Raw genomic sequence first — 22248 nt, 5'->3', positions numbered from 1 at the left:
CAGATGATCTCTAAATTCAGGTGGGATATATTCAAGGTCATATTTTGGCTCTTGTGGACTTGTTTTCATTTTCTTCAGCTTCAGTTTGAATTTGCATGTGAGTAATTGATAGTCTGTTCTACAGTCTGCCTGTGGCCTTGTTTTTGACTGATGATATGGAGCTTTTCCATCGTTTCTTTCCGTAGATGTAGTTAATTTGATTTCTATGTATTCCATCTGGTGAGGTCCATGTATATAGTCGTCTCTTCTGCTGTCTAAAGAAGGTATTTGAAATGAACAAATCATTGGTTTTGCAGAATTCTATCATGCATTCTCCAGCATGATTTGTATCACCAATGCCATATTTTCCAACCACTGACTGGAAAATTCCAATCCTCTTTGTTCCCAACCTTTGCATTCCAATCACCAGTAATGATCAATACATCTTGATTGCATGTTTAATCAATTTCAGATTGAAGAAGTTAGTAGAATTCTTCTATTTCATCCTCACTGGCTATGTTCATTCTTCTATTTCATCCTCACTGGATATGTTCATTTTGACGATGAATGCAACACCATTCCTCTTCAATTTGTCATTCCGGGCATAGTAAACCATGTTGTTGTCAGATTCAAAATGGCCAATACCAGTCCATTTCAGATCACTAATGCCTAAGATATCGACGTTTATGCATTCCATTTCTTTTTTTTTTTTTTTTTCTGGCTGTAGAATTAATTTTAATCAATTTTTAGAAAAGACACATACATCATTTTTTTACATAATCTCTTTGCTTTTCAATACATTTTAGCCATCTGTCAGCAAACTTTCATATTCCCTTATTTTAAAACTGTCTTAAGCTGAGCTGGGAGCCATGAATGTACCCCTCTCTTCACTTCTTCATTAGAGGTTAATCTTCATCCTTGAAGGGCTGCTTTCAGGGAACTAAACAGGTGAAAGTTTGATGGAGCAAGAACAGGACTATAGGAAGGAGCTTTAACACCTCAAAACGAAGTTTTTGCAGAGTGTCAACAGTATGGGCAGAGGTGTGTGGACCTGCATGTTCATGCAAGATCACAGTGCCCTTGGACAGCAGTCCTCTGTGTTTAATCTAAAGTTTAGGCTTCAGTTCTTCAGTGAGCATCTCACTGCAATGAGAACAGTTGATTGTTAAAACTTTTTCCAGATAGCATTCCAATACTGGCCCTTGAGGTTCCCAGAAAACTGTACGCATCAATTTTCTAGCTCATGGTTGACCCATTTCATTTTTGACAACTTCCAATTTTCCTAGATTCATGCTTCATATATTCCATGTTCTGATTTTTAATGGATGTTTACAGCTGTTTCTCTTCATTTTGAGTTGTGCCCCATCAGCAAATGAAGGTCCCATGAACTTTTCTCCTATGGGCTTTACTCCATTCGCGTTATCATGGTCAACTCTACTTTGAGGGGCAGCTTTTCCCCGGTTGCATTTTGGTAGCATAGTGGTTATGAATTGGGCTGCTATTCTTAGGGTCAGCAGTTCGAAACTACCAGCTGTTCCACGGGCAAAAGATGAGGCTTTCTGCTCCTATAAAGATTTACAGTCTCGGATACCCTGTACCACCACTGCCACCACCACCATAGGTTTCCATGTTGTTGTTGTTGGTAAGTGCAGTCTAGTCGATTTCGACCCATAGCGATCCTGTATAGGGTTTCCAAGGAGCAGCTGGTGAGCTTGAACCACCGACCTTGTAGTTCAAACGGCTTTACAATCTGTCGCATTAACCCACAGCACCACACCAGGACTCCTAGGTTTCCATAGAGGGTCACTATAAGTTGGAAGGAACTCAAGGGCACTTAACATGACACTCTGTAGGTTTCCAGAAGTGGCAAATTTGTTTGAATCACAAGGTTGGCAGTTCAAGCTCACCAGTCACTTCTTGGAAACCCTATACAGGGTCCCTTTGGGTAGGAATCAACTGGATGGCACTTAACAACAATAACACATGTTTCCAAAGAGCAGCTGTGGTACCTTCTGGTAAGCAGTCCAGTGCTTATCCTACATCACCACAATAGGTGAGGCCTTTCATATGCTGATGTAAACCTGTAAGTGTTTGCAGGGAGGTGCCATCCAATCTTGAAATTGACTCAGAAGTTCTCTTCTCTGAAAATCCATTTTACTGAGAAAATTAAGTAAGGAAGTGGTTTAAATAGCCCAGATTGTTTGGATTACTTTGAGCAACCAAAAGAACAGGAAGGTCATAAAGTTTTCTCCTCTTGATAACTGATTTTTTTTTCCTCTGTGATGCAAGAATTGCCTTTTAAGAGGCATGAGCAAAAAAGTTCTTTGTCTAAAGGACATTATTCTGAGTGAAAAAAGCCAATCTCAAAGATTAGATGGTATATGACTCCATTTACATAACATTCTCAAAATGACAAAATTATCTTGATGGAGAGCAGATTTATGGTTGCCAAGGGTATACAGTTGGAGACAGGAGGGAGCTTCTTTCTGGTAACAAAACAGATTTTGGTGGTGAATGGAGCAGTTTTGGGGACCTTCATTTGCTGATGTGGTACAACTCAAAATGGGAAGAAACCATTGCAAACATCCATTAATAATCGGGAAATGGACTGTATGAAGTATGAATCTAGGAAAATTGGAAGTTGTCACCAATGAAATGAAACACATAAAGCTTGATGGTCCTCATTAGTGAACTGGAACTGGCCACTTTGAATCTGAAAATCATATGGTTTACTCTTCCAGGAAAAACAAATTAAAGAGGGATGGCACCACATTCATTGTCAAAAAGAGCATCATTATAAGATTTATCTTGAAGTATAGTGCCATCCGTGATAGGATAATATCCATATACCTACAAAGAAGACCCATTCCAAACAGAGATGATGATGACCCAACAGAATGTGGAAATCTTCACACAATACCGTTAATATCACATGCAAGTACAATTTTTCTGAAGATAACTAAAATATGGCTGCAGAATATGTCAGAAATTCAAGCTGGAATCAGAAGAGGACATGAAACTAAGGATATCACTGTTGATATTAGATGAATCTTGGCTGAATGCACAGAATACCAGGAAGTTGTTTACTTGTGCTTTGTTGATTATGCAAAGGCTTTCGACTGTTTGGATCATGACAAACTATGAATAACATTGTAAAGAATAGCTATTCTAGAACACTCAATTGTGCATGTGAGAAAGCTGTACATAGACCAAGAGGAAGTCATTTGAACAGAACAGGGGATACTAAATGACTTAAAATCAGGAAAGGTGTGCACCAGGGTTGTATTCTTTCACCATACTTATTCAGTCTGTAAACTGAGCAAGTAATCTAAAACTTTGGATTATATGAAGAACAACATGGCATCAGGAGTAAAAGAAGACTCAGTATCAACCAGCATTATGCTCACTGAAAGTGAAGAAAAATTTTTAAATACTTCCTGATGAAGATTAAAGACTACTGCTTTCAGTATTGATTGCACCTCAATGTAAAGAAAACAACACTCACAGCAGGACTAATAAAGAACATGATAAATGGAGAAAAGATAGTAGTTGTCAAAGACTCTATTTTGGTTGGATCCACAATCTACACTCAATGGAAGCAGTAGCTAAGAAATCAAACGATGTATTTTAATGGGTAAATTTGCTGCACAAAACCTCTTTAACAACCATGTAAACTATCACATAATTCACTATAAAACATTTAAGAAAAAAAAAAAAAAAACCTCTTTAAGGAGTTCAAGAGCAAAGATATCAATTCGAAGACTAAGGTGGGCCTGACCCAAGCTATGGTATTTTCAATAGCATCTTATGCATGCAAAAGTTGGACAATGAATAAGGAAGACCAGAGAAGAGTTGATGCATTTGCATCGTGATGCTGGAGAAGAATATTGAAGGTATCATGGGCTGCCGGAAAAACAAACAGGTCTGTATTGGAGGAAATACTGCTGGAGTGCTCCTTAGAAGCTCCGATGGCAAGACCTTTAGTCTTATACTTTGGGCACGTTGTCATGAGGGACCAGTCCCTGGAGAAAGTCATCATGTTTCGTAAAGTGGAGGGTCAATGAAAATGAGGAAGGTCCCTCATAAGATTGATTGGCACCGTTGCAGCAGCAATGGGCTCAAGCTTAATAAAATTGTTTGGGTGGTGCAGGATTGGGCAATGTTTCATTCTGTTGTGCATAGGGTCAATATGAGACAGAACTGACTCAATGACACTTAATAGCAATAACAACTGGCTTAGTCTATTCTTCACATGGCACGTGGAATGATCTTGATGAAATACAAGCAAGATCATATCCGTCCTCTGCTCCAAGTTCAATGATTTTCATCCCACTCATAGGAAAAGGCCAAGATCTATTCTACCTGTTCCCTCTGCCTAGAACCTTCTTGTTCTCCCCTTAGTATAAGCCTGCACTATTCCTTCACTCCAAGTCCTTTCTTAGGACATTTCCAAAGAGCCACCTCTGACTCTCTTTGAAAACAGCCTGCTTCCCCACCCATCCTTGACTCTCTGATCCTTTCCTATTTTTCCATAATACTTAGTCACCTTCTGTCACAACTTGCAACTTTTTTTAAAATTTATGTATATTATTAATTTCTTTATTCTCTTCATGAAAATGTAATTTTCCGGAAGGGCAGGAATCTTTGTTTGATTCATGGGTATACCCCAAGTGCCTGGAAAAGTGACTGTCACATAGTTAAGTGGTAGTGATGTGCTGCGGAGTCAGTTACATAGTAAGTAGTCAGCAAATAATTTGTGAGGAATCCCTGGAGACAGAAACAAGTAAGTGCTCGATTGTTAGTCAAAGGATTTGTGGCTCTGATGTACCCAGAAGCACTTTGGAAGATAGACCTGGAGATCTGCTTCCAAAAAGACAGTCTTCAATACCCTATGGGGCAGTTCTTGTCTGCACACATGCTATTGCTGTAATCTGGAATTGACTTGTTGCCAACTAACAACAGCAACAGCAAGTATTTACTGCATGAATCAAATCGGTCCAATAATGAGTTCCAAATTAGCACGCTACCTAAATTCTACAGTGTATTCTTTTTGTTGCTTCTTTTCATAGAAAGGTGGACAACGGATGAAAACAAAAGGACAGGATTGTTTATCTAGTTGAAGGATTGCTTAATGCAGAAGTCAAATGATTGACTTTGCTGCTCTAAGAAATCACTTCTTCAGCAATTCTGATTATCCTTCCTTCAAAGGAACATCCTGTTACTGAATGTTCCTTAAAAAATATCGTTTTTTGACCTCATGTCAGGATTTTTTTTTAAAAAAACAGAGGTCCATGCAAGAGGAACATAAATCTTAATTGAGTAGGGTGAAAGGAGAAGAGCTTTCTATAAGCCAACTGCCCACAAAGAGACGCCTCCACACCACTGCTACAGGGCATTCAGGATGGAGTGGGTGGTACAGGGAGGAGACCCTAGGGAGGATTTTTTTATTTGGAAAGACACAAGGGTTGGACTATATAACTTCAAGTTCTGTTCCACTCTAGTGCTTAGTTATTGTTTATCCACAGAAAGAGAACAGAAAAATGAGACAGAACTGTCTTTTCCTAGTTCTCACTAGTTGCTGTATTTAATCCAGGCTTATCAATTAATCTCTAGTTCAGAAGAAGGAACCCTGGCAATGCAATAGAATACACACTGAACTGCTAATCATGAGGTCAGCAGTTCAAATCCATCAACCGCTCCATGGGAGAAATATGAGGCTTTCTGCTCTTGTAAAGAGCAGAAACCCTATACTAGGTGGTTATTAGTCAATGGCAGTAGGTTTGGTTTTGCTTTAGTTAAGAAGAGGCTAGTCACAAAAACACCCACACTTGCAGATAATACCCACTTGACCTGGTTTCAATGGCTGGATGATCAGAACTCAACTAGAAGAAAACAGAAGAGGAAAGAAAGAGTAATCTGATACAATTTGATGAACTTGACCTATACCTATGGATGCAGTAGCTCAAAAGAGGGAACAAATCTTTACAGCGAGGATCATTCCCACCCCTTCCATACACAGGGTAGACAGGGATGGGCAACTTGGACATTAGCTAGCCAACATGGCGGGGGTGTGGGTGTGGGTGGGGCTACAAAGGCAAGAAGTGACTGGTTTATAAGATTTCAAGAGGGAGCCTAGATCCAGAGGGCGTGGAAGAAAGTAGAATCTCCACTGAGTAGTATCCAATCTGAGTGGGGCTGATGAAAGGAAATGGGGATAGAACTCATGTGGCACAATAGCGAATCACTGCTATCAGGACTGATTGTGAGGGTTGGAAAGGTAAAGGTAGATGTTTTGTACCAAAAAGAGGGGAGTGGTAGACTTTGAAGTCCAGGAGCAGAGGTCCCTGGGACCATCAAGGGAGAAACAGTGATGCCAGAGATGGAGGCAGAGACTATGATGTGGAGAAATGGAGTACCCGGGGACTCTAGACCCAAAGAGAGAGAGGGGCTGTGTGCTGATGACCAAGGGGCAGACTTGCAGGGTATTGGTTGGCTGATGATGCATGGAGGGGATTATAACCATGGCAATGAAACAATATATGATAGGATGAATGTAAAACTAATGTTCTCCCATGTAAACTATCACATAATTCACACTAAAACATTAAAAATGAATAATAATTTAAAGAAAAGAGGTGAAAAAAAACAAGATGGCATAGAGGGTGGATGTGCAGTGAAGAGCTCCATCAGCAACAACACAGAATACTGAACCAAGCAGGCTCAGGGGATGGTGCCAGAATTCTGAACCACATATAAAGGAATATTTAGAAGGTTGGAAGGCTTACAGCTGGGGGAATTTGTAGCAGAAGCAAGAAATCCATTGCTTTCTAATTCAAAGTGCTCAGCTGCTCCTGGAGCCGCCATCTTGGGTGACACCAAGCGGGAGAAGGATAAGAATAGCCATGGACGCCTGATAGAATGGCACAGATAAAGGTGTAGACATTCTTCTTTGTGGGGATAGGGGTGGTATCTGTTCATTGGTCTCTTGCTGTCTGCGCACCTCCATTCTCGTGACTGGAGGGGATGCCTGAGCAAGTGGACACCACACCCTCACCCTCAGAGGGTTCTACTACACAAGTTGCACAGATCTCAAAATTTAAAGGGACAATTTCCACTTAAAACCAAATGGCCACAGCTGACTCTGAACTGTTTATAACTAGAAAAAAGACCTGAATGAGGACTGTGGAGCAAGATAGGCAGACAACATAGGAAATAGGCTGAAAATTAAATCCTGAGTTATGACACAATGATCAACAGTGGCATCTTGAAATTTCTCAGGAAGAAGAGTGAAAAGGGAAGCCCATCTCCTGATCACATCTACCTGGAGGCAATCAGAAAGTATAAAAAATACTAAAATATACAGCCATTAAGTATTAAGGCCACAGATAACTCCTGAATATACACAAAAAACAGAAGCAGATGACCATATCTGCACATGTCCAGAAACGAGATAAAGTGACTGAGGCAAATGAGCTGGAAGTAGACCTCCACTCCATACTGGAAGATGGGCAGGCTTTGGAAATGCCTGAGAAGGAATTCAGAAAAATGATTATAACATGTATCAAAACACTATACAATGGAGTTTAAAAAAATAAGGAAGAAGTCAGGAAAGCACTACAGAAACAATAAATAAAATAGATACAGCATTGGAAACATTTCAAAACCTACAGAAAGAGGTCCAAACGATTAATAATAGTATATCAGAAGTAGACAATACACTGAAAGGGCAAAGGAGTAGAATTGAAGAGATAGAAGCCAGAACTAGTGAGCTAGAAGATCAATCTCTCAACACTACTTATACAGAAGAGCAAACACAAAAAAGGCTAAAAAAAATCTGAAGAAGGCCCAAGATTCATGTTGGACAGCATGAAGAGGAATAACTTAAGAATTATCAACATTCCATAATGGGAAGAATCACACAAGTCCACAGAGGAGATAGTTGAAGAGCTTCTGGAAGAAAAATTTCCTATATTCTGAAAAGCGAAAAGATAAGCATTCAAGAAGCTCAGCGAACCCCGGCAAGGATAGACCCTAAAGAAAATCACCAAGACATATAATAATCAAGCTCTCTACATTCAAAGCTAAGGAGAGAATCCTGAAAGCAGCTAGGGAAGAGAAGTGTAACATACAAAGGTAAGCAAATCAGATTAAGCTCGGATCTCTCAACAGAAACCATGCAGGCAAGAAGGTAATGGGGAGACATATATAAAACCCTAAAAGAAAAAAACTGCCACCCAAGAATCCTCTACCCAGCAAAGCTGTCAATTAAATACAATGGTGTAATCAAAACATTCCAGGATAAACAGAAGCTAAGGGATTTTGCCAAAGCCAACCCTGCTATGAAAAACATCCTAAAGGAAGTTCTGTGGACTGAGAACCAACAAGAACAGACAACAACTACAGAATGACGTACGTGGCAGCATTATCCTGAACTTAAATGACAAATGGAAGAGTCAAGAACAGAATAAAATTATAAGAACAGAGGATCTGGGAGGTGAGTCTATGATCAAAACAATTACAGTGTGAAAGAAGGTAAACACAGAGGAACAAAGATCCAGTGGTGGGAAGGTCAGGTAGATTACTGGATAAAATAGACTTTCTTAAATGGAGGGAAGAATTAATGGAATATCAGGTAACCACAACAGTGGGGTTGGGGTGGGAGGTTTAGTTTGGGTGTTAGGGAGGGCAATACAAGAAGGGGGAGGAAGAAGAATAACAAGATAGACAGGGGAACATTGAGACAGGATTGCATGTCCTAAGTGGGGCAGAGATAAATAGAGATGCATGCTCAACCTCAGAACAACAGGGCTCTGGGATACAGTGATCTAGATATAGCTTGAAGAGGGGAACTAATACTAAAATGCTTGACTGTCTTTTGAATATTAGTTTCCCTTGACTAATATTATAAAATAGACACTTGAGTGGGATAGAAAGGAATGTTGGGAAACACGATTACAGAAAACTTGTAAGCCTGCCTTCAGCCTATAACTGATTAGAATACCTAAAAGGGCTTCTGGAACTTGCCCAGTGAAATAGGCCTCTGGAAAAGCCTTTACAGAGTATAGGACCTTAATGGAATCCTGAGCCCCATCCAGGTGGGGCATTCCCTCTAGAAAGGACAAGCAGACCAGCCTGGAACAGCTACAGTGACAGAAGATACATCTTCAAAGAAAGACCGGCAGGAAAAACCCTAAACAAAAATGTCAGCATGACTGGCTACTACAAGATTAAGCAAGCTGTTCACCACAAAGACATCAAGGCTAGCAATCAAGTTCCTTCAGGACAAACTCCCCTCTAAGACTGAAACTCAAAGGGAACACACAAACAAACAAGTATGCTTACTGGTTACCACATCGGTCTGCTGATGAGTGGAAGAGGGGGAAAGGCAGCAATGACGAAATGGGCTGAGTCTAACCACAGTCCATTGACTTCCATTGACCTGGAGATGAGAGAGAGAAGAGAAAGTGCTGGTTGGTCCAAAGTGTGGTGAGCCCTGAGGACATTTGAGCCCACGGACAAGGACATAGCCACAGAGGGCTAGAGCTGAGAGTGAAGCATCTAGCTGATATGAAGTGAGGGGAGATGCACAAGAACACCCAAACTTGCAGCCTTTTGACCTAGCCTAGATGGCTCAATAATCAGAACTCGGCAAAAGAAAGATTACAAAAAAAAATTTTGTTTTGTTTTGTTTTGTTAACGGAAACAAGGGTAAATTGCTACAATTTGATGAACCTCTTTAGAGAGGTAGTTAACTCTAAATACCAACAGAGAGGGAAGGAGTCTTCACATCAAGTATCAATGTTCACAGGGTAGATAGGGACGGGGAACTTACACATTGACTAACTAAAATGAGGGGGGGATAAAGGCATGAAGTGACTGGCCTACAAGGTTTCAAGAGGGAGTTTAGTTTAAGAGTGTGGGGGCACGGGGGAGAAAGAGTCCCCACTGAATAGTTTTCATCTTGTCTAGATGGGTCTGGTGAAAAGAGATGGGGATAAGATTCGTATGATTCAATAGTGAATAATTATTATGACTAATTGCAACTGTCACAATTGTAAAGGTAGACATTTTGTAACAAAAACAGAGGAGTGGTTAATCTTACAGTCCAGAAACAGAGGACCCTAGGACCATCAAGGGAGAAGTGCACAAGCAGAATGTGGGACCTTATCCAGAGAAGCAGCAATGCTAGTCACAGAGGCAGAGATGGGGCCATGGAGAGAGGGAGCCCATTGATGCTGCCACTTGGCCAATCTATCTCACTGGTCGATTTCCTTTTTTTTTCTCTGACGCTCCATCCTACCAAGCATGATATCCTTCTCCAGCGACTGGTCCCTCCTGACAATATGTCCGAAGTGTGAGAGACGAAGTTTGGCCATCCTGGCCTCCATGGAGCATTCTGGCTGCACTTTTTCCAACACAGATCTGTTGGTTCTTTTGGCAGTCCATGGAAAAAGCAATATTCTCCCACACCATAACTCAAAAGCATCAATTCTTCTGTGGTCTTCCTTACTCTTTGTCCAACTTTCATATACATATGAGGTTATTGAAAATACCATGGCTTGGGTCAGGCACACCTTAGTCCTCAAGTTGACATCTTTGCTCTTTCACTTGTTTACTTGGTGATACAGAAAGCAATATACATGAAGGGAGAGGGCAATATACAAGAAGAGTGATTGGCAGAAGAATGATGAAGATAAGTGAAGATACAGGGAGGTATGCAAGGCTTAAAGGGGACAGAGGTAAATAGTGATCTGTACACACCCTTGGAGTAACTGTGTTCTGTGGACATATGGACAGAGACATAGGCTGAATGGGTATGTTGTTGTTAAGTACCGTGGAGTCGGTTCAGAGTCACAATAACCCTGCACAGGATTTCCAAGGCTGTAAATTTTTACCGGAGCAGAAAGCCTTATCTTTCTCCCGCAGAATGGCTGGTAGCTTCGAATTGCGGACCTTGAGTTTAGCAGCCCGATTTGTAACCACTATGCTAGCAGAGCTCCTTGAATGGGTATATGAGAAGATATATAATATCTCACAAATATGTAAGAGTTTGAAGAAGGATATTTGTGCATGGGTAACCACAGGGAAGAAATGAGATAATTGTTGTTGCATGGAGGTGGACTGCAATCTTTGAGATGATGCAAACTGTAATTTGTTGAATGTAAAACTTTTTATCTTGTCTGTAAGCCTTCACTCAGTTTACAATAATTTTTTTAAAAAAATTTTAAGACATTTTCAATCCTCTGAAATGAGAAAAACTTCTCTTCATTTTGCATTAGTGGGTTCTCTTTTAGTAATGTCTTATGTTTATATACGAATTCCTTATAAATTGGACACTTTCACCATGAAAATAGGACCCATTACAATATCAGATCTTCTGAAAATTTTTTAAAAGGTGAAATGTATGAGGCCATACAGTTGGACTAAGTGCAAAACCACAGGGTATTGTCGGGGTGATCCTCAGAAACCACTCTTCGTGGCATTATTGTTGTTTGTTGGTTCCGACTCATAACCACACTATTTAGGGTTCCCAAGATGCTGCTGGTTTGGGATTCAAATTGACCTTGCAGTCCAGCACGTTAGCAATTCCCTCACCTCCTGTGGTAATTAAAATTCTCACTGAGGCTGCTTGTTACCGAATGCCTCCCTGGCAGAGAAAAATAAGGGATCTGAATGAAGAATAGATGCCTTGTGGACTCACAGTTGCCTGGGACTCAGGGCTGAACCACTGGCTTGGTTGTCAGCACACTTATGTATTAACATTGTGTTTATGACTTGAGGCAAATAAAAGATGCTAAAGTAAAGTCTGGGAATCAGACTGATCTCACAGTTCTTCTTCCTCTCCAGGTCTCACTGAGACTGCGATCTTCAGTTGTGAGGCTCACAATGAAAAAGGGCTGACCGTGTCCAAGGGCGTGCATATCAATGTGAAAGGTAGGCATAAGGAATCGGTTCTGCAGGTGTGTTCTAGGGACCAATGGGGAGCACAGAGTCAAACAGTAGCTCCACAGCCGACTGAATGTGTGTGACCTTGGGCAAGTCAGTTAACCTCACTGGTTTCAGTGTGCCCTTCTGTAAAATGGAGATAATTACCCAAGGTTTGAATAAGATAACAAAAGTAAAAGCAAGTTTCTGGTACATAAGCCTTCAATAAATTTTAGCTAGTTTAGCCAAGAAGAAAACCAGTTAAAATATTTATTTGTGGTCATTTTAGCCCCTATTTTCACCTTTTCCTCTTTACCGTAAGTCTTCATTACCATTTAAAGTTCCTTCCGAGTTAGGGGTGGCTTCAAAACCCAAACCTATCCATTGCCATTAAGTTGATTCCAACTCATAGCAACCCTACATAGAGTTTCCGAGTTTATAGGGGCAAATAGTCTCAACTATTTCCCATAGAGCAGCTGGTGGGCTTGAACCATCAACCTTGTGAGCAGCATTCCAATGCCCAACCCATAACACTATCAAATAGGAAAAGGTTTCTACCCTTCCAAAGACAGCCAACACCAAGCTCAGTCTCAACTGATGCTCTTCAAAACAAGTCAGATTCAATCTTCTGCCTGGTCCCCATGCTTCTATCCCTTCTCGTTACCTTCTAAACTGAGATTTCATACCAGTGAAGCATGTTTCATAGTGACTTAGATACACTAAGAACCAAAGGCATTTGACTGAAGGGTCCCCCTAGTCTGGTGGAGACATTCTAATCTAATCCATGTACCTTACCCTCCTTCTGGCTGATCAAAGATACTTACACCTGAAATTTGTAACCTAAGGAAATCTTTAAGTAAATGTTACCATTTAAAGTCTTTGTCCTTACCCTATCATAAAAATTCACACAAACTTTATGGGGTTTTTTGTTCTGAATTTGGACATTGAAAATGAAATGTTGGGTTCATATTCCTTTTAGTTACATGCTTGGAGGAATAGTGTGAGGGAGAAATAGAAACTGTAGTAAGTTAAATGTTGGGCAACATAGAGAAGGGGATTCAAAATAACTAAATCATTTGTACTCAAGAAAGGCGCTGCTGATGTGTGGTTTTAACACATCAACTGGATGGAGGCTCTGAAAGGCATTTGCTAAAAGTTCACCAGAATAAAAACATGAGCAAACGCAAAGTTATTACTGGAGGAACTGTATAACTTCCTTCCTTCATTACAAATCCCTTTATTGCCGTTTTCAAAGGAAATGTTGGGAATTTCAGGAATTTATGTGTGGGAGTATATTTATAAGACATTTCCATAAAGCATAAGCCATATTAAAATTTAGAAATCCATAAAATGAGAAGCATTTCTTTAATGTTATGCTTCATACAGAGTCCTAGGTAGGATCTTTTAGTAAATCCTATTTCCAAAATTAATGCTTTTTGGCTTTCGCTTATTTTAAAATTAATGGCAAAGCAATGAAAACTTTCTTCTACTCTATTATCATTTTGGCATGTGTAGTTAAATTAAAATCTGGACAGCCAGACATTTTAGGATTGTTCTGTAATTAATCTGTTTAGGAACGTGATTAAAATGAAATACTGATTCTTTCCTAACCAGCAAGTTGAATGTTTGCTAGCAAAACTGAAACTCTTAAACCTGGTACCCAGTGCATACTTAATGTGGTCCCAGCCCACCTCCCCCTGGTCTCCTGTTAACTCCCTCATCACCTCCATCCTCACCACACCCACCACTGGCCTCTACTTGTGTTACCTAAATTAATCCTGACCACAGTCCAACTGAGCAGTGCTGTTACTTTGTGCATTGACAGGAGAGGGAACTGAGGCTTAGAGAGAGCCTGTAACTGTGCTCAGGGCTACATGGTAGGCCAGACATCCTAGTCATCACTGATGTTCAGGGCAGTCTGCTTACTATGGGTTAACAACCAGTCCTGTCCCCTAGTGTCCTGTTTAAGAACACAGCTCTGAGGTTAAGTAGATCTGACTTCAAGTCCTGATTCTGCTGTTTCCAAGCTATGCAGACTCTGGCAAGTTTTTAACTTCTGTGATCCTCAGTTTCATCATCTGTATGAATACTTTTCTGATGGGGTATGAAGTGTCTGAAGTTCATGAAGTATTGGCACACAGTGAGCACACAAAATGGGGTTGCTATGTGTTGTCTGGTTGGTTCCCACCCACCATGACTTCATGTACAACAGAAAGAAACACGGTTTGATCCTATGCCATTCTCACAATCAGGACTGTTTGAATCCATTGTTGCAGCCATTCTGTCAATCCGTCTCGTTAAGTTGAGCGTCTTCCTCTTTTTCACTGATCCTGTACTTCACTAAACATAATGTATTTCTCTAGTCTCACCATACTAGCTTCTAAGGAGCACTCTGATTGTAAATCTTCCAGTCCAGTTTGGTTGTCCTTCTGGTAGTGCATTGTACTTTCAGTATTTTTTGCCAGCATAACAGTTCAAATGCTTCAGTTGTTCTTTGGCCTTCCTTATTCATTGACTAGCTTTCACCACTCGTCTGTCAGTTTGTCATACTGTGATGGCTTGTGTGTTGCTGTGATGCTTGAAGCTAGGCTACCAGTGTTCTATATACCAGCACGATACACCCATGGTGGACAGGTTTCAGCTGAGCTTCTAGACTAAGACTAGGAAGAAGGAGAGGTGGACTACTTCTGAATGCTTAACCACTGAAAATCCTATGAGTAGCCGTGGGACACTGTCAGATGGTACCAGAATATTGAATATTGAAACATGATAAATAGCATCAGAATAGTGTCAGGTATAGTGTCAGAGGATGAGACCCTCATGTTGGAGGGCACTCAAAATACAACTGGGGAAGAGCTCCCTCTTCAAAGACAGAGTTGCTAACACAAATGGAGTAAAGCTTTCAAGACCTTCCTTTGCTGATGGGGCACAATTCAAACTGAGGAGAAAAGGTTGATAACATCCATTAATAAATGAAACATGAAATATAAGAAGTATGAATCTAGGAAAATTGGAAGTTGTCAAAAATGAAAGGAAATGCAAAGATTAATATCCTAGGAAATCATGAGCTGAAATTTTGACTGCAGCAGTTCGCTATGCTGGGAAATGGTGTCACATTCATCATCAAAAAGAATATTTTGACATCTATGCTAGATTATAATGCTGTCTGTGATAGGATAATATCCATACACCCATAAGGAAGACCAGTTAATACTACTATTATTCAAATTTGCACACCAATCACTAAAACCAGTTATTACGAAATTAAAGAATTTTACAAACTTCTTCAGTCTGAAATTGATCAAACATGCAATTATGGTGTATTGATAATTACTGGCATGCAAAGATTGGAAACAAAGAAGGATTGATGGTGGTGGTAGTGTGCTGTGGAGCTGATTCCGACTCATTGCGACCCTGCATAGGGTTTCCGAGGCTGTAAATCTTTACGGGAGCAGAAAGCTTCATCATTCTTCTGCAGAACTACCGATAGTTTCGAACTGCTGACCGTGAGGTTAAAAGCCTGACTCGTAACCACTACACTACTAGAACACCTTGCAAAGAAGGATTGTTGTTGTTGTCAAGTGCTTTTGAGTTGGTTCCAACCCATAGCGACTCTGCACATGGTTTCTGAGGCTGTAAATCTTTACTTGAGCAGAAAGCCTCATCTTTCTACTACAGAACTGCTGGTAGTTTCGAACTGCTGATCTTGAGGTTAGCAGCCCAATTTGTAACCACTATGCTACCAGAGCTCCTTAGTCATTGGAAAATATGGCCTTGGTGATAGAAACAATGCTGGAGATCACATGATAGAATTTTTCAAGACCAATGACTTCCTCATTGCAATACCTTTTTTTAAACAACAAAAAAGGCGACTATATACATGGACCTCACCAGATGGAATACACAGAAATCAAACTAACTACATCTATGGAAATAAACAGTGAAAAGGTTCCATATCATCAGCCAAAACAAGGCCAGGGGTAGACTGTGGAATAGACCATCAGTTGTTCATACGCAAGTTCAGGCTGAGGCTTAAGAAAATTAAAACAAGTGAACAAGACCAGAAATTTGACGTTTAACATATCCCATCTGAATTTAAAAATCATCTCAAGAACAGAATTGATGCATGAGGCACTAATGACTGAAGACCAGAAGAGTTTGTGGAACGACGTCAAGAACATTAAATAACAAAAAGTCATTAAGAAGACAAAGAAGAACAAAAAGGCCAAAATGAAGGTCAGAAGAGATTCTGAAACTTGCTCTCCAACATAGAAATGTTAAAGCAAATGGAAGAACTCATCACAAGAACAGATTTGATGCATGAGATGCTAATGACAGAAGACCAGAAGAATTGCCGGATTACATCAAGAACATCATACAGCAAGAAAGTAAAGGTTGTTAAGAAAATAAGAAAGAAGGAAAAGACTAAAATGGATGTCATAAGAGACTCTGAAAATTACTCTCCAGGGTAAATATGCTAAATCAAATGGAAGAAATGAAGAGGTAAAATAACTGAACATAAAATTTCAAAGAGTAACTAAGAAGAAAAAGTCAAGTATTATAATGAAGTGTGCAAAGACCTGGAGTTAGAAAGGCAAATAGGAAGAACACGTTCAGCATTTCCTAAGCTGAAATAAGTGAAGGAAAAATTCAAGCCTTATTTTGCAATATTGAAGGGTTCTATGGACAAAAATCCACCACTCGTCTGTCAGTTTGTCGTACTGTGGTGGCTTGTGAGTTGCTGTGATTCTGAAACCTATGCCACCAGTATTTTAAATACCAGCAGGGCCGCCCATGGTGGACAGGTTTCAGATGAGCTTCCAGACGAAGACAGACTAGGAAGAAGGAGTGACAAATTACTTCTGAATATTTAGTCACTGAAAACCTTATGAACAGCAGAGAAACACTGTCAGATATAGTGCCGGAAAATGAGCCCCTCATGTTGGACGGCACTTGAAATGCAACTGGGGAAGAGCTGCCTCCTTAGAGTAGAACTGACCATGATAACGCGAATAGAGTAAAGCCCGTGGGAGAAAAGCTGCAAAACCTTCATTTGCTGATGGGGCACAACTCAAAATGAAGAGAAACAGCTGTAAACATCCATTAAAAATCAGAACATGGAATATACAAATCTGGGAAAATTGGAAGCTGTCAAAAATGAAATGGAACACATAAACGTCAATATCTTAGGCATTAGTGAGCTGATATGGACTGGTAATGGCCATTTTGAATCTGACAACCACATGGTTTACTATACCAGGAATGACAAATTGAAGAGGAATGGTGTTGCATTCATCGTCAAAAAGAACATATCCAGATCAGTCATGAGGTACAATGCTATAAGTGATAGGATAATGTCCATGCGCCTACAGGGAAGCCCAGTTAATACCACTATTATTCAAATTTATGCACCAGCCACTAAAGCCAGTGAGGATGAAATAGAAGAATTCTACAGCTTCTTCGATCTGAAATCAATCAAACATGCAATCAAGATGTATTGTTCATCACTGGTGATTTGAATGCAAAGGCTGAGAGCAAAGGATCCGTAGTTGGAAAATATGGCCGTGGTAACAGAAATGATGCTGGAGATCGCATGATAGAGTTCTGCAAAATCAATAATTTACTAATTTCAAATGCCTTCTTTAGACAGCATAAGAGACAACATGGACCTCACCAGATGGAATACATAGAAATCAAATTGACTACATCTGCAGAAAGAGACGATGGAAAGCTCTATATCATTAGTCAAAACAAGGCCAAGGGTAGACTGTGGAACAGACCATCAGTTGCTCATATGCAAATTCAAACTGAAGCTGAAGAAAATGAAAACGAGTCTACAAAAGCCAAAATATGACATTGAATATATCCCACCTGAATTTAGAGATCATCTGAAGAAGAGATTTGATACATTAAATACTAAAGATCGAAAACCAGAAGAGTTGTGGGATGACATCAAGGATATCATACATGATGAAAGCAAAAAGTCATTGAGAAGACAAGAAAGAAGGAAAACGTCAAAATGGAGGTCAGAAGAGACACTGAAACTTGCTCTCCAGCGTAGAGATACTAAAGCAAATGGAAGAAATGAGGAGATCCAAGAGCTGAACAGAAAATTTCAAAGGTCAGCTTCAAGAAGATAAAGCCAAATATTACAACAAAATGTGCAAAGATCTGGAGTCAGAAAACCAAAAGGGAAGAAGACGCTCAGCATTTTTCAAGTTGGGGAAACTGAAGAAAAAATTCAAGCCTCAACTTTGGCTATTGAAGGATTCTCTGGACAAATTATTGAATGATGCAGAAAACATGGAAGGAATACACAGAGTCACTGTACCAGAAGGATATGGTTGATGTTCACCTGTTTCAAAAGGTAGCATATGATCAAGAGCCAATGATACTGAAGGAGGACATCCAAGGTGCTTTGAAATAATTGGCAAAGAACAAGACACCAGGAATTGATGGATTGAAAAATGAAATCTTTCAAGAAAGTGCGGCGGTACAGGAGGCACTTGGTCATCTATGCTAAGAAATTTGGAAGACTGATTGGAAGAGATCCATGTTTGTGCCCATTCCAAAGAGAGGTGACCCAATGGAATGCAGAAATCATTAGACAATAGACAATCTGTTTGATAACCCATGTGAGTAAAGTTTTACTAAAGGTAATACCGAAACAGCTGCAAGTATACATTGATGGAGAACTTCCAGAGTTTCAAGCCGGATTCAGAAGAGGCCATGGAATGAGGAATATCATTGCTGATGTCTGATGGATCTTGGCTGAAAGCAGAGAATATCAGAAAGGTGTTCACCTGTGCTTTATTGACTATGCAAAGGCTTTTCATTGTGTGCATCATGACAAGCTATGGACAACACTGCAGAGTATGAGTATTCCGGAACACTTAATTGTGCTCATGAGGAATCTCTACCTAGACCAAGAAGCATTTGCTCGAACAGAACACGGGAACACTGAATGGTTTAAAATTTAAAAAGGTGTGCGACAAGGTTGTATTCTCTCACCATACTTATTCAACCTGTATGCTGAGCAAATAATCTGAGAAGCTGGGTTATATTAAGAAAAACATGGCATCAGGATGGAGGAAGACTCATTAACAACCTGCGATATGCAAATGATACAACCTTGCTTGCTGAAAGTGAAGAGGACTTCAAATATTTACTGATGAAGATCAAAGATTACAGCCTTCGATATTGATTGCATCTCAATATAAAGAAAACAAAAATCCTCACCACTGGTCCAATAAACAACATTCTTATCAATGGAGAAAAGATTGAAACTGTCAAGGACTTCATTCTTCTTGGCTCAACTATCAACACTCATGGAAGCAGCAGTCAAGAAATCTAACGACGTATTGCATCAGGCAAATCTTCTGCACAAGATCCTTTTAAGATGTTGAAGAGCAAAGATGTCATCTTGAGGACTAAGTTGCGCCTGACCCAAGGCATGGTATTTTCAATAATCTCATATGCGTGCAAAAGCTGGACAGTTAATAAGGAAGACCGTAGAAAAATTGATGCTTTTGGGTTATGGTGTTGGAGGAGACTATTGAAAGTGCCGTAGGCTGCCCATAGAACCAACAGATCTGTGTTGGAGTAAGTGCAGCCAGAGTGCTCCTTGGAGGCCAGGATGGCCAAACTTGGTCTCTCACACTATGGATATATGTCAGGAGGGATCAGTAGCTTGAGAAGGATATCATGCTTGGTAAGGTGTAGGGTCAGAGAAAAAGTGGCAGACCTCCAGCGAGATGGATTGACCAAATGGCAGCATCAGTGGACTCAAGTGTGGCAACAATAGTGAGATTGGCTCCGGATCGGGCAGTGTTTCATTCTGCTGTGCACAGGATTGCTATGAGTCGGTGCCAACTCGATGGCACCTAACAACAACAACATGGACAAAATATTGAATGATGTAGAAAGCATCAAAAGAAGATGGAAGGCATACACAAGAGTCACTGTACTAGAAAGAGGTGGTTAATCTGAAACCATTTGAAGAGTTAGCATATATTCAAGAGCCACTGGTACTGAAGAATATTAAAAGTCCAAGATGCACTGAAGGCATTGGCAAAGAGCAAGGCTTCAGGAATTGAAGAAATATAAATTGAAATCTTTCAAGAAACTGATGCAACACTGGAGACACTCATTCATCTAAGCCAAGCAATTTGGAAGATAGCTACCTGGCCAACTGACTGGAAGAGATATTTGTGCCCATTGAAAAGTAAAAATGACCTCACAGAATTAGAAATCATCTAAATCATCACATTAATATCACACGCAAATAAAATCTTTCTAATGATAATTTAAAAAGAAGTGTAACCATACATGATAGGGAGATGCCAGAGGCTCAAGCCAGATTCAGATGATGACATGGAATATGGAATATTATTCCTGATGTCAGATGCATCTTGGCTGAAAGCAGAGAAAACTAGAAAAATGTTTGTTGTTTACCTTAAGTGCCGTTGAGTCAGTTCCGACTCATAGTAACCCTTTATAGGGTTTCCAAGAGTGGCTGGTGGGTTTGAACTGCCAACTTTGCAGTTACCAGTCCAGTACTTATCCCACAGTTTACTTGTGTTTTATAGACTACCCAAAGGTTTTCGACTGTGTGGATCACCAAGCTATGGACAACAATGCAGAGAACGAGTATTTTGGAACACTTCCTTTTGCTCCTGAGGAACCTGTACATAGACCAGAGGCAGTCACTTCAACAGAACAAAGGGACACTAAATGGTTTAAAACTAGGAAAAGTGTGCACCAGGGTTGTATTATTTCACCATACTTACTCAGTGTTGTAAGGAGCTCTGGTAGCGTAGTGGTTACGAATCGGGCTGCGAACCTTAAGGTCAGTGGTTCGAAACTACCAGCCGCTCCGCGGGAGAAAGATGAGGCTTTCTACTCCCGTAAAGATTTACACCCTTGGAAACCCTGTACAGGGTCGCTATGGGTCAGAACCGACTTGATGGCACTTAACAACAACAACAACAACACTCAGTGTTATACACTGAGCAAATAATTAGATAAACTGGATTATATGAAGAATATGGCATCACGAATGGAGGAAGGCTCATTAACAACCTATGATATGCAGATGATACAACCTTGTATGCTATAAACAAAGAAAATTTAAAATACTTACTGATGAAGATTAAAGAAGACAGCCTTCAGTATGGATTACACATCAATCTAAAAAAAAAAAAACAAAAATCCTCACCACTGGACTAATAAATAACATCATGATAAATGGAGAAAAGGTTGAAGTTGTCAAAGATTTAATATTGCTTGGATCTACAATCAATACTCATGGAAGCAGCAACAAATCAAATGCTGTATTACATTGGGTGGAGTCCTGGTGTGGCGCCATTGGATAAGTACTAGATCTCAAGGTTGGTTTGAACCGCAAGGTCCGTGGTTCAACTCACCATCAGTTCCCCCAAAACCCTATACAGGGTCACTATGAGTTGGAACCAACTCAGTGCCACTTAACAATAACATTATATTGGGCAGATCTATTGCACAAGGCCTCTTTAATGTGTTCAAAGGCAAAGACATCAGGACTAAGGTGCACCTGACCCAATCCGTGGTATTTTCAATAGCCTCATATACATGTGAAAGTTGGTCAATTAGGAAAACCATAGAATAATTGATGCATTTGAGTTATATCATTGGAGAAGAATATTAAAAGTACCATGGGCTTCCAGAATAGTAAACAAAATTGTGTTGGATAAAGTACAGCCAAAATGCTCCTTAGAAGCCAGGACATATTATTAGTCTAGTCCGTGGAGAAGGACACCATACTAGGTATAGTGGAGGGTCGACAATGAATAAGACTCCCAATAAGATTGATTGGCACAAGAGCAGCAGTACTGGGTTCAAGCTTAACAACCATTATGGGAATAGCATAGGACCACGCAGTGTTTTGTTCTGTTGTGCATAAAGTTTCCATGAGTCATAACTGACTAGTTGACACCTAACAACAACAAGAAGCTTTCACATGCATATGAGGCCATTGAAAAATTGCCATGGCTTGGGGCAGACATACCTTAGTCCTCAAGGTGACATCTTTCCTTTTAGCAGGCTAAGAGGTGTTTTGCAACAGATCTGCCCAAAGCAATATGCTGTTGACTTCTGCATTCATGAATGTTGACTGGGATCCAAGTAAACTGAAACTCTTCACAACTTCGATATGATAATAATATTGCTTATTAGTTCAATTGTGAAGATTTTGTGTTCTGTATGTTGAGGTGTAAATCAAAACCAACCCAATGGCAGCCAGTTTGGATTGTTTTGTTGTTACCTAGTTTCTAGTTTTCTTCTTCTTAAGATGCTAGAAACAGATCT

At 40.1% G+C, this 22248-nt stretch overlaps 1 protein-coding gene across 1 annotated transcript in view; it reads left to right on the top strand.

The window, feature by feature from the left end:
- The window catches only part of MERTK (c-mer proto-oncogene tyrosine kinase), a 120760-nt gene that overhangs the window by 35220 nt on the left and 63292 nt on the right, over positions 1-22248 (top strand). Inside the window, exon 4 of the mRNA XM_006876450.1 lies at positions 11827-11913. Within this exon, the coding sequence (XP_006876512.1) occupies positions 11827-11913 (87 nt within the window). The remainder of the gene's footprint in view (positions 1-11826; positions 11914-22248) is intronic.

Source organism: Chrysochloris asiatica, unplaced genomic scaffold, assembly GCF_000296735.1.
Source record: "Chrysochloris asiatica unplaced genomic scaffold, ChrAsi1.0 scaffold00380, whole genome shotgun sequence".
Classification (NCBI taxonomy): domain Eukaryota; kingdom Metazoa; phylum Chordata; class Mammalia; order Afrosoricida; family Chrysochloridae; genus Chrysochloris; species Chrysochloris asiatica.
Note: the sequence above shows the minus strand (reverse complement) of the source record. Positions and strands in the feature narration are given on the sequence as shown.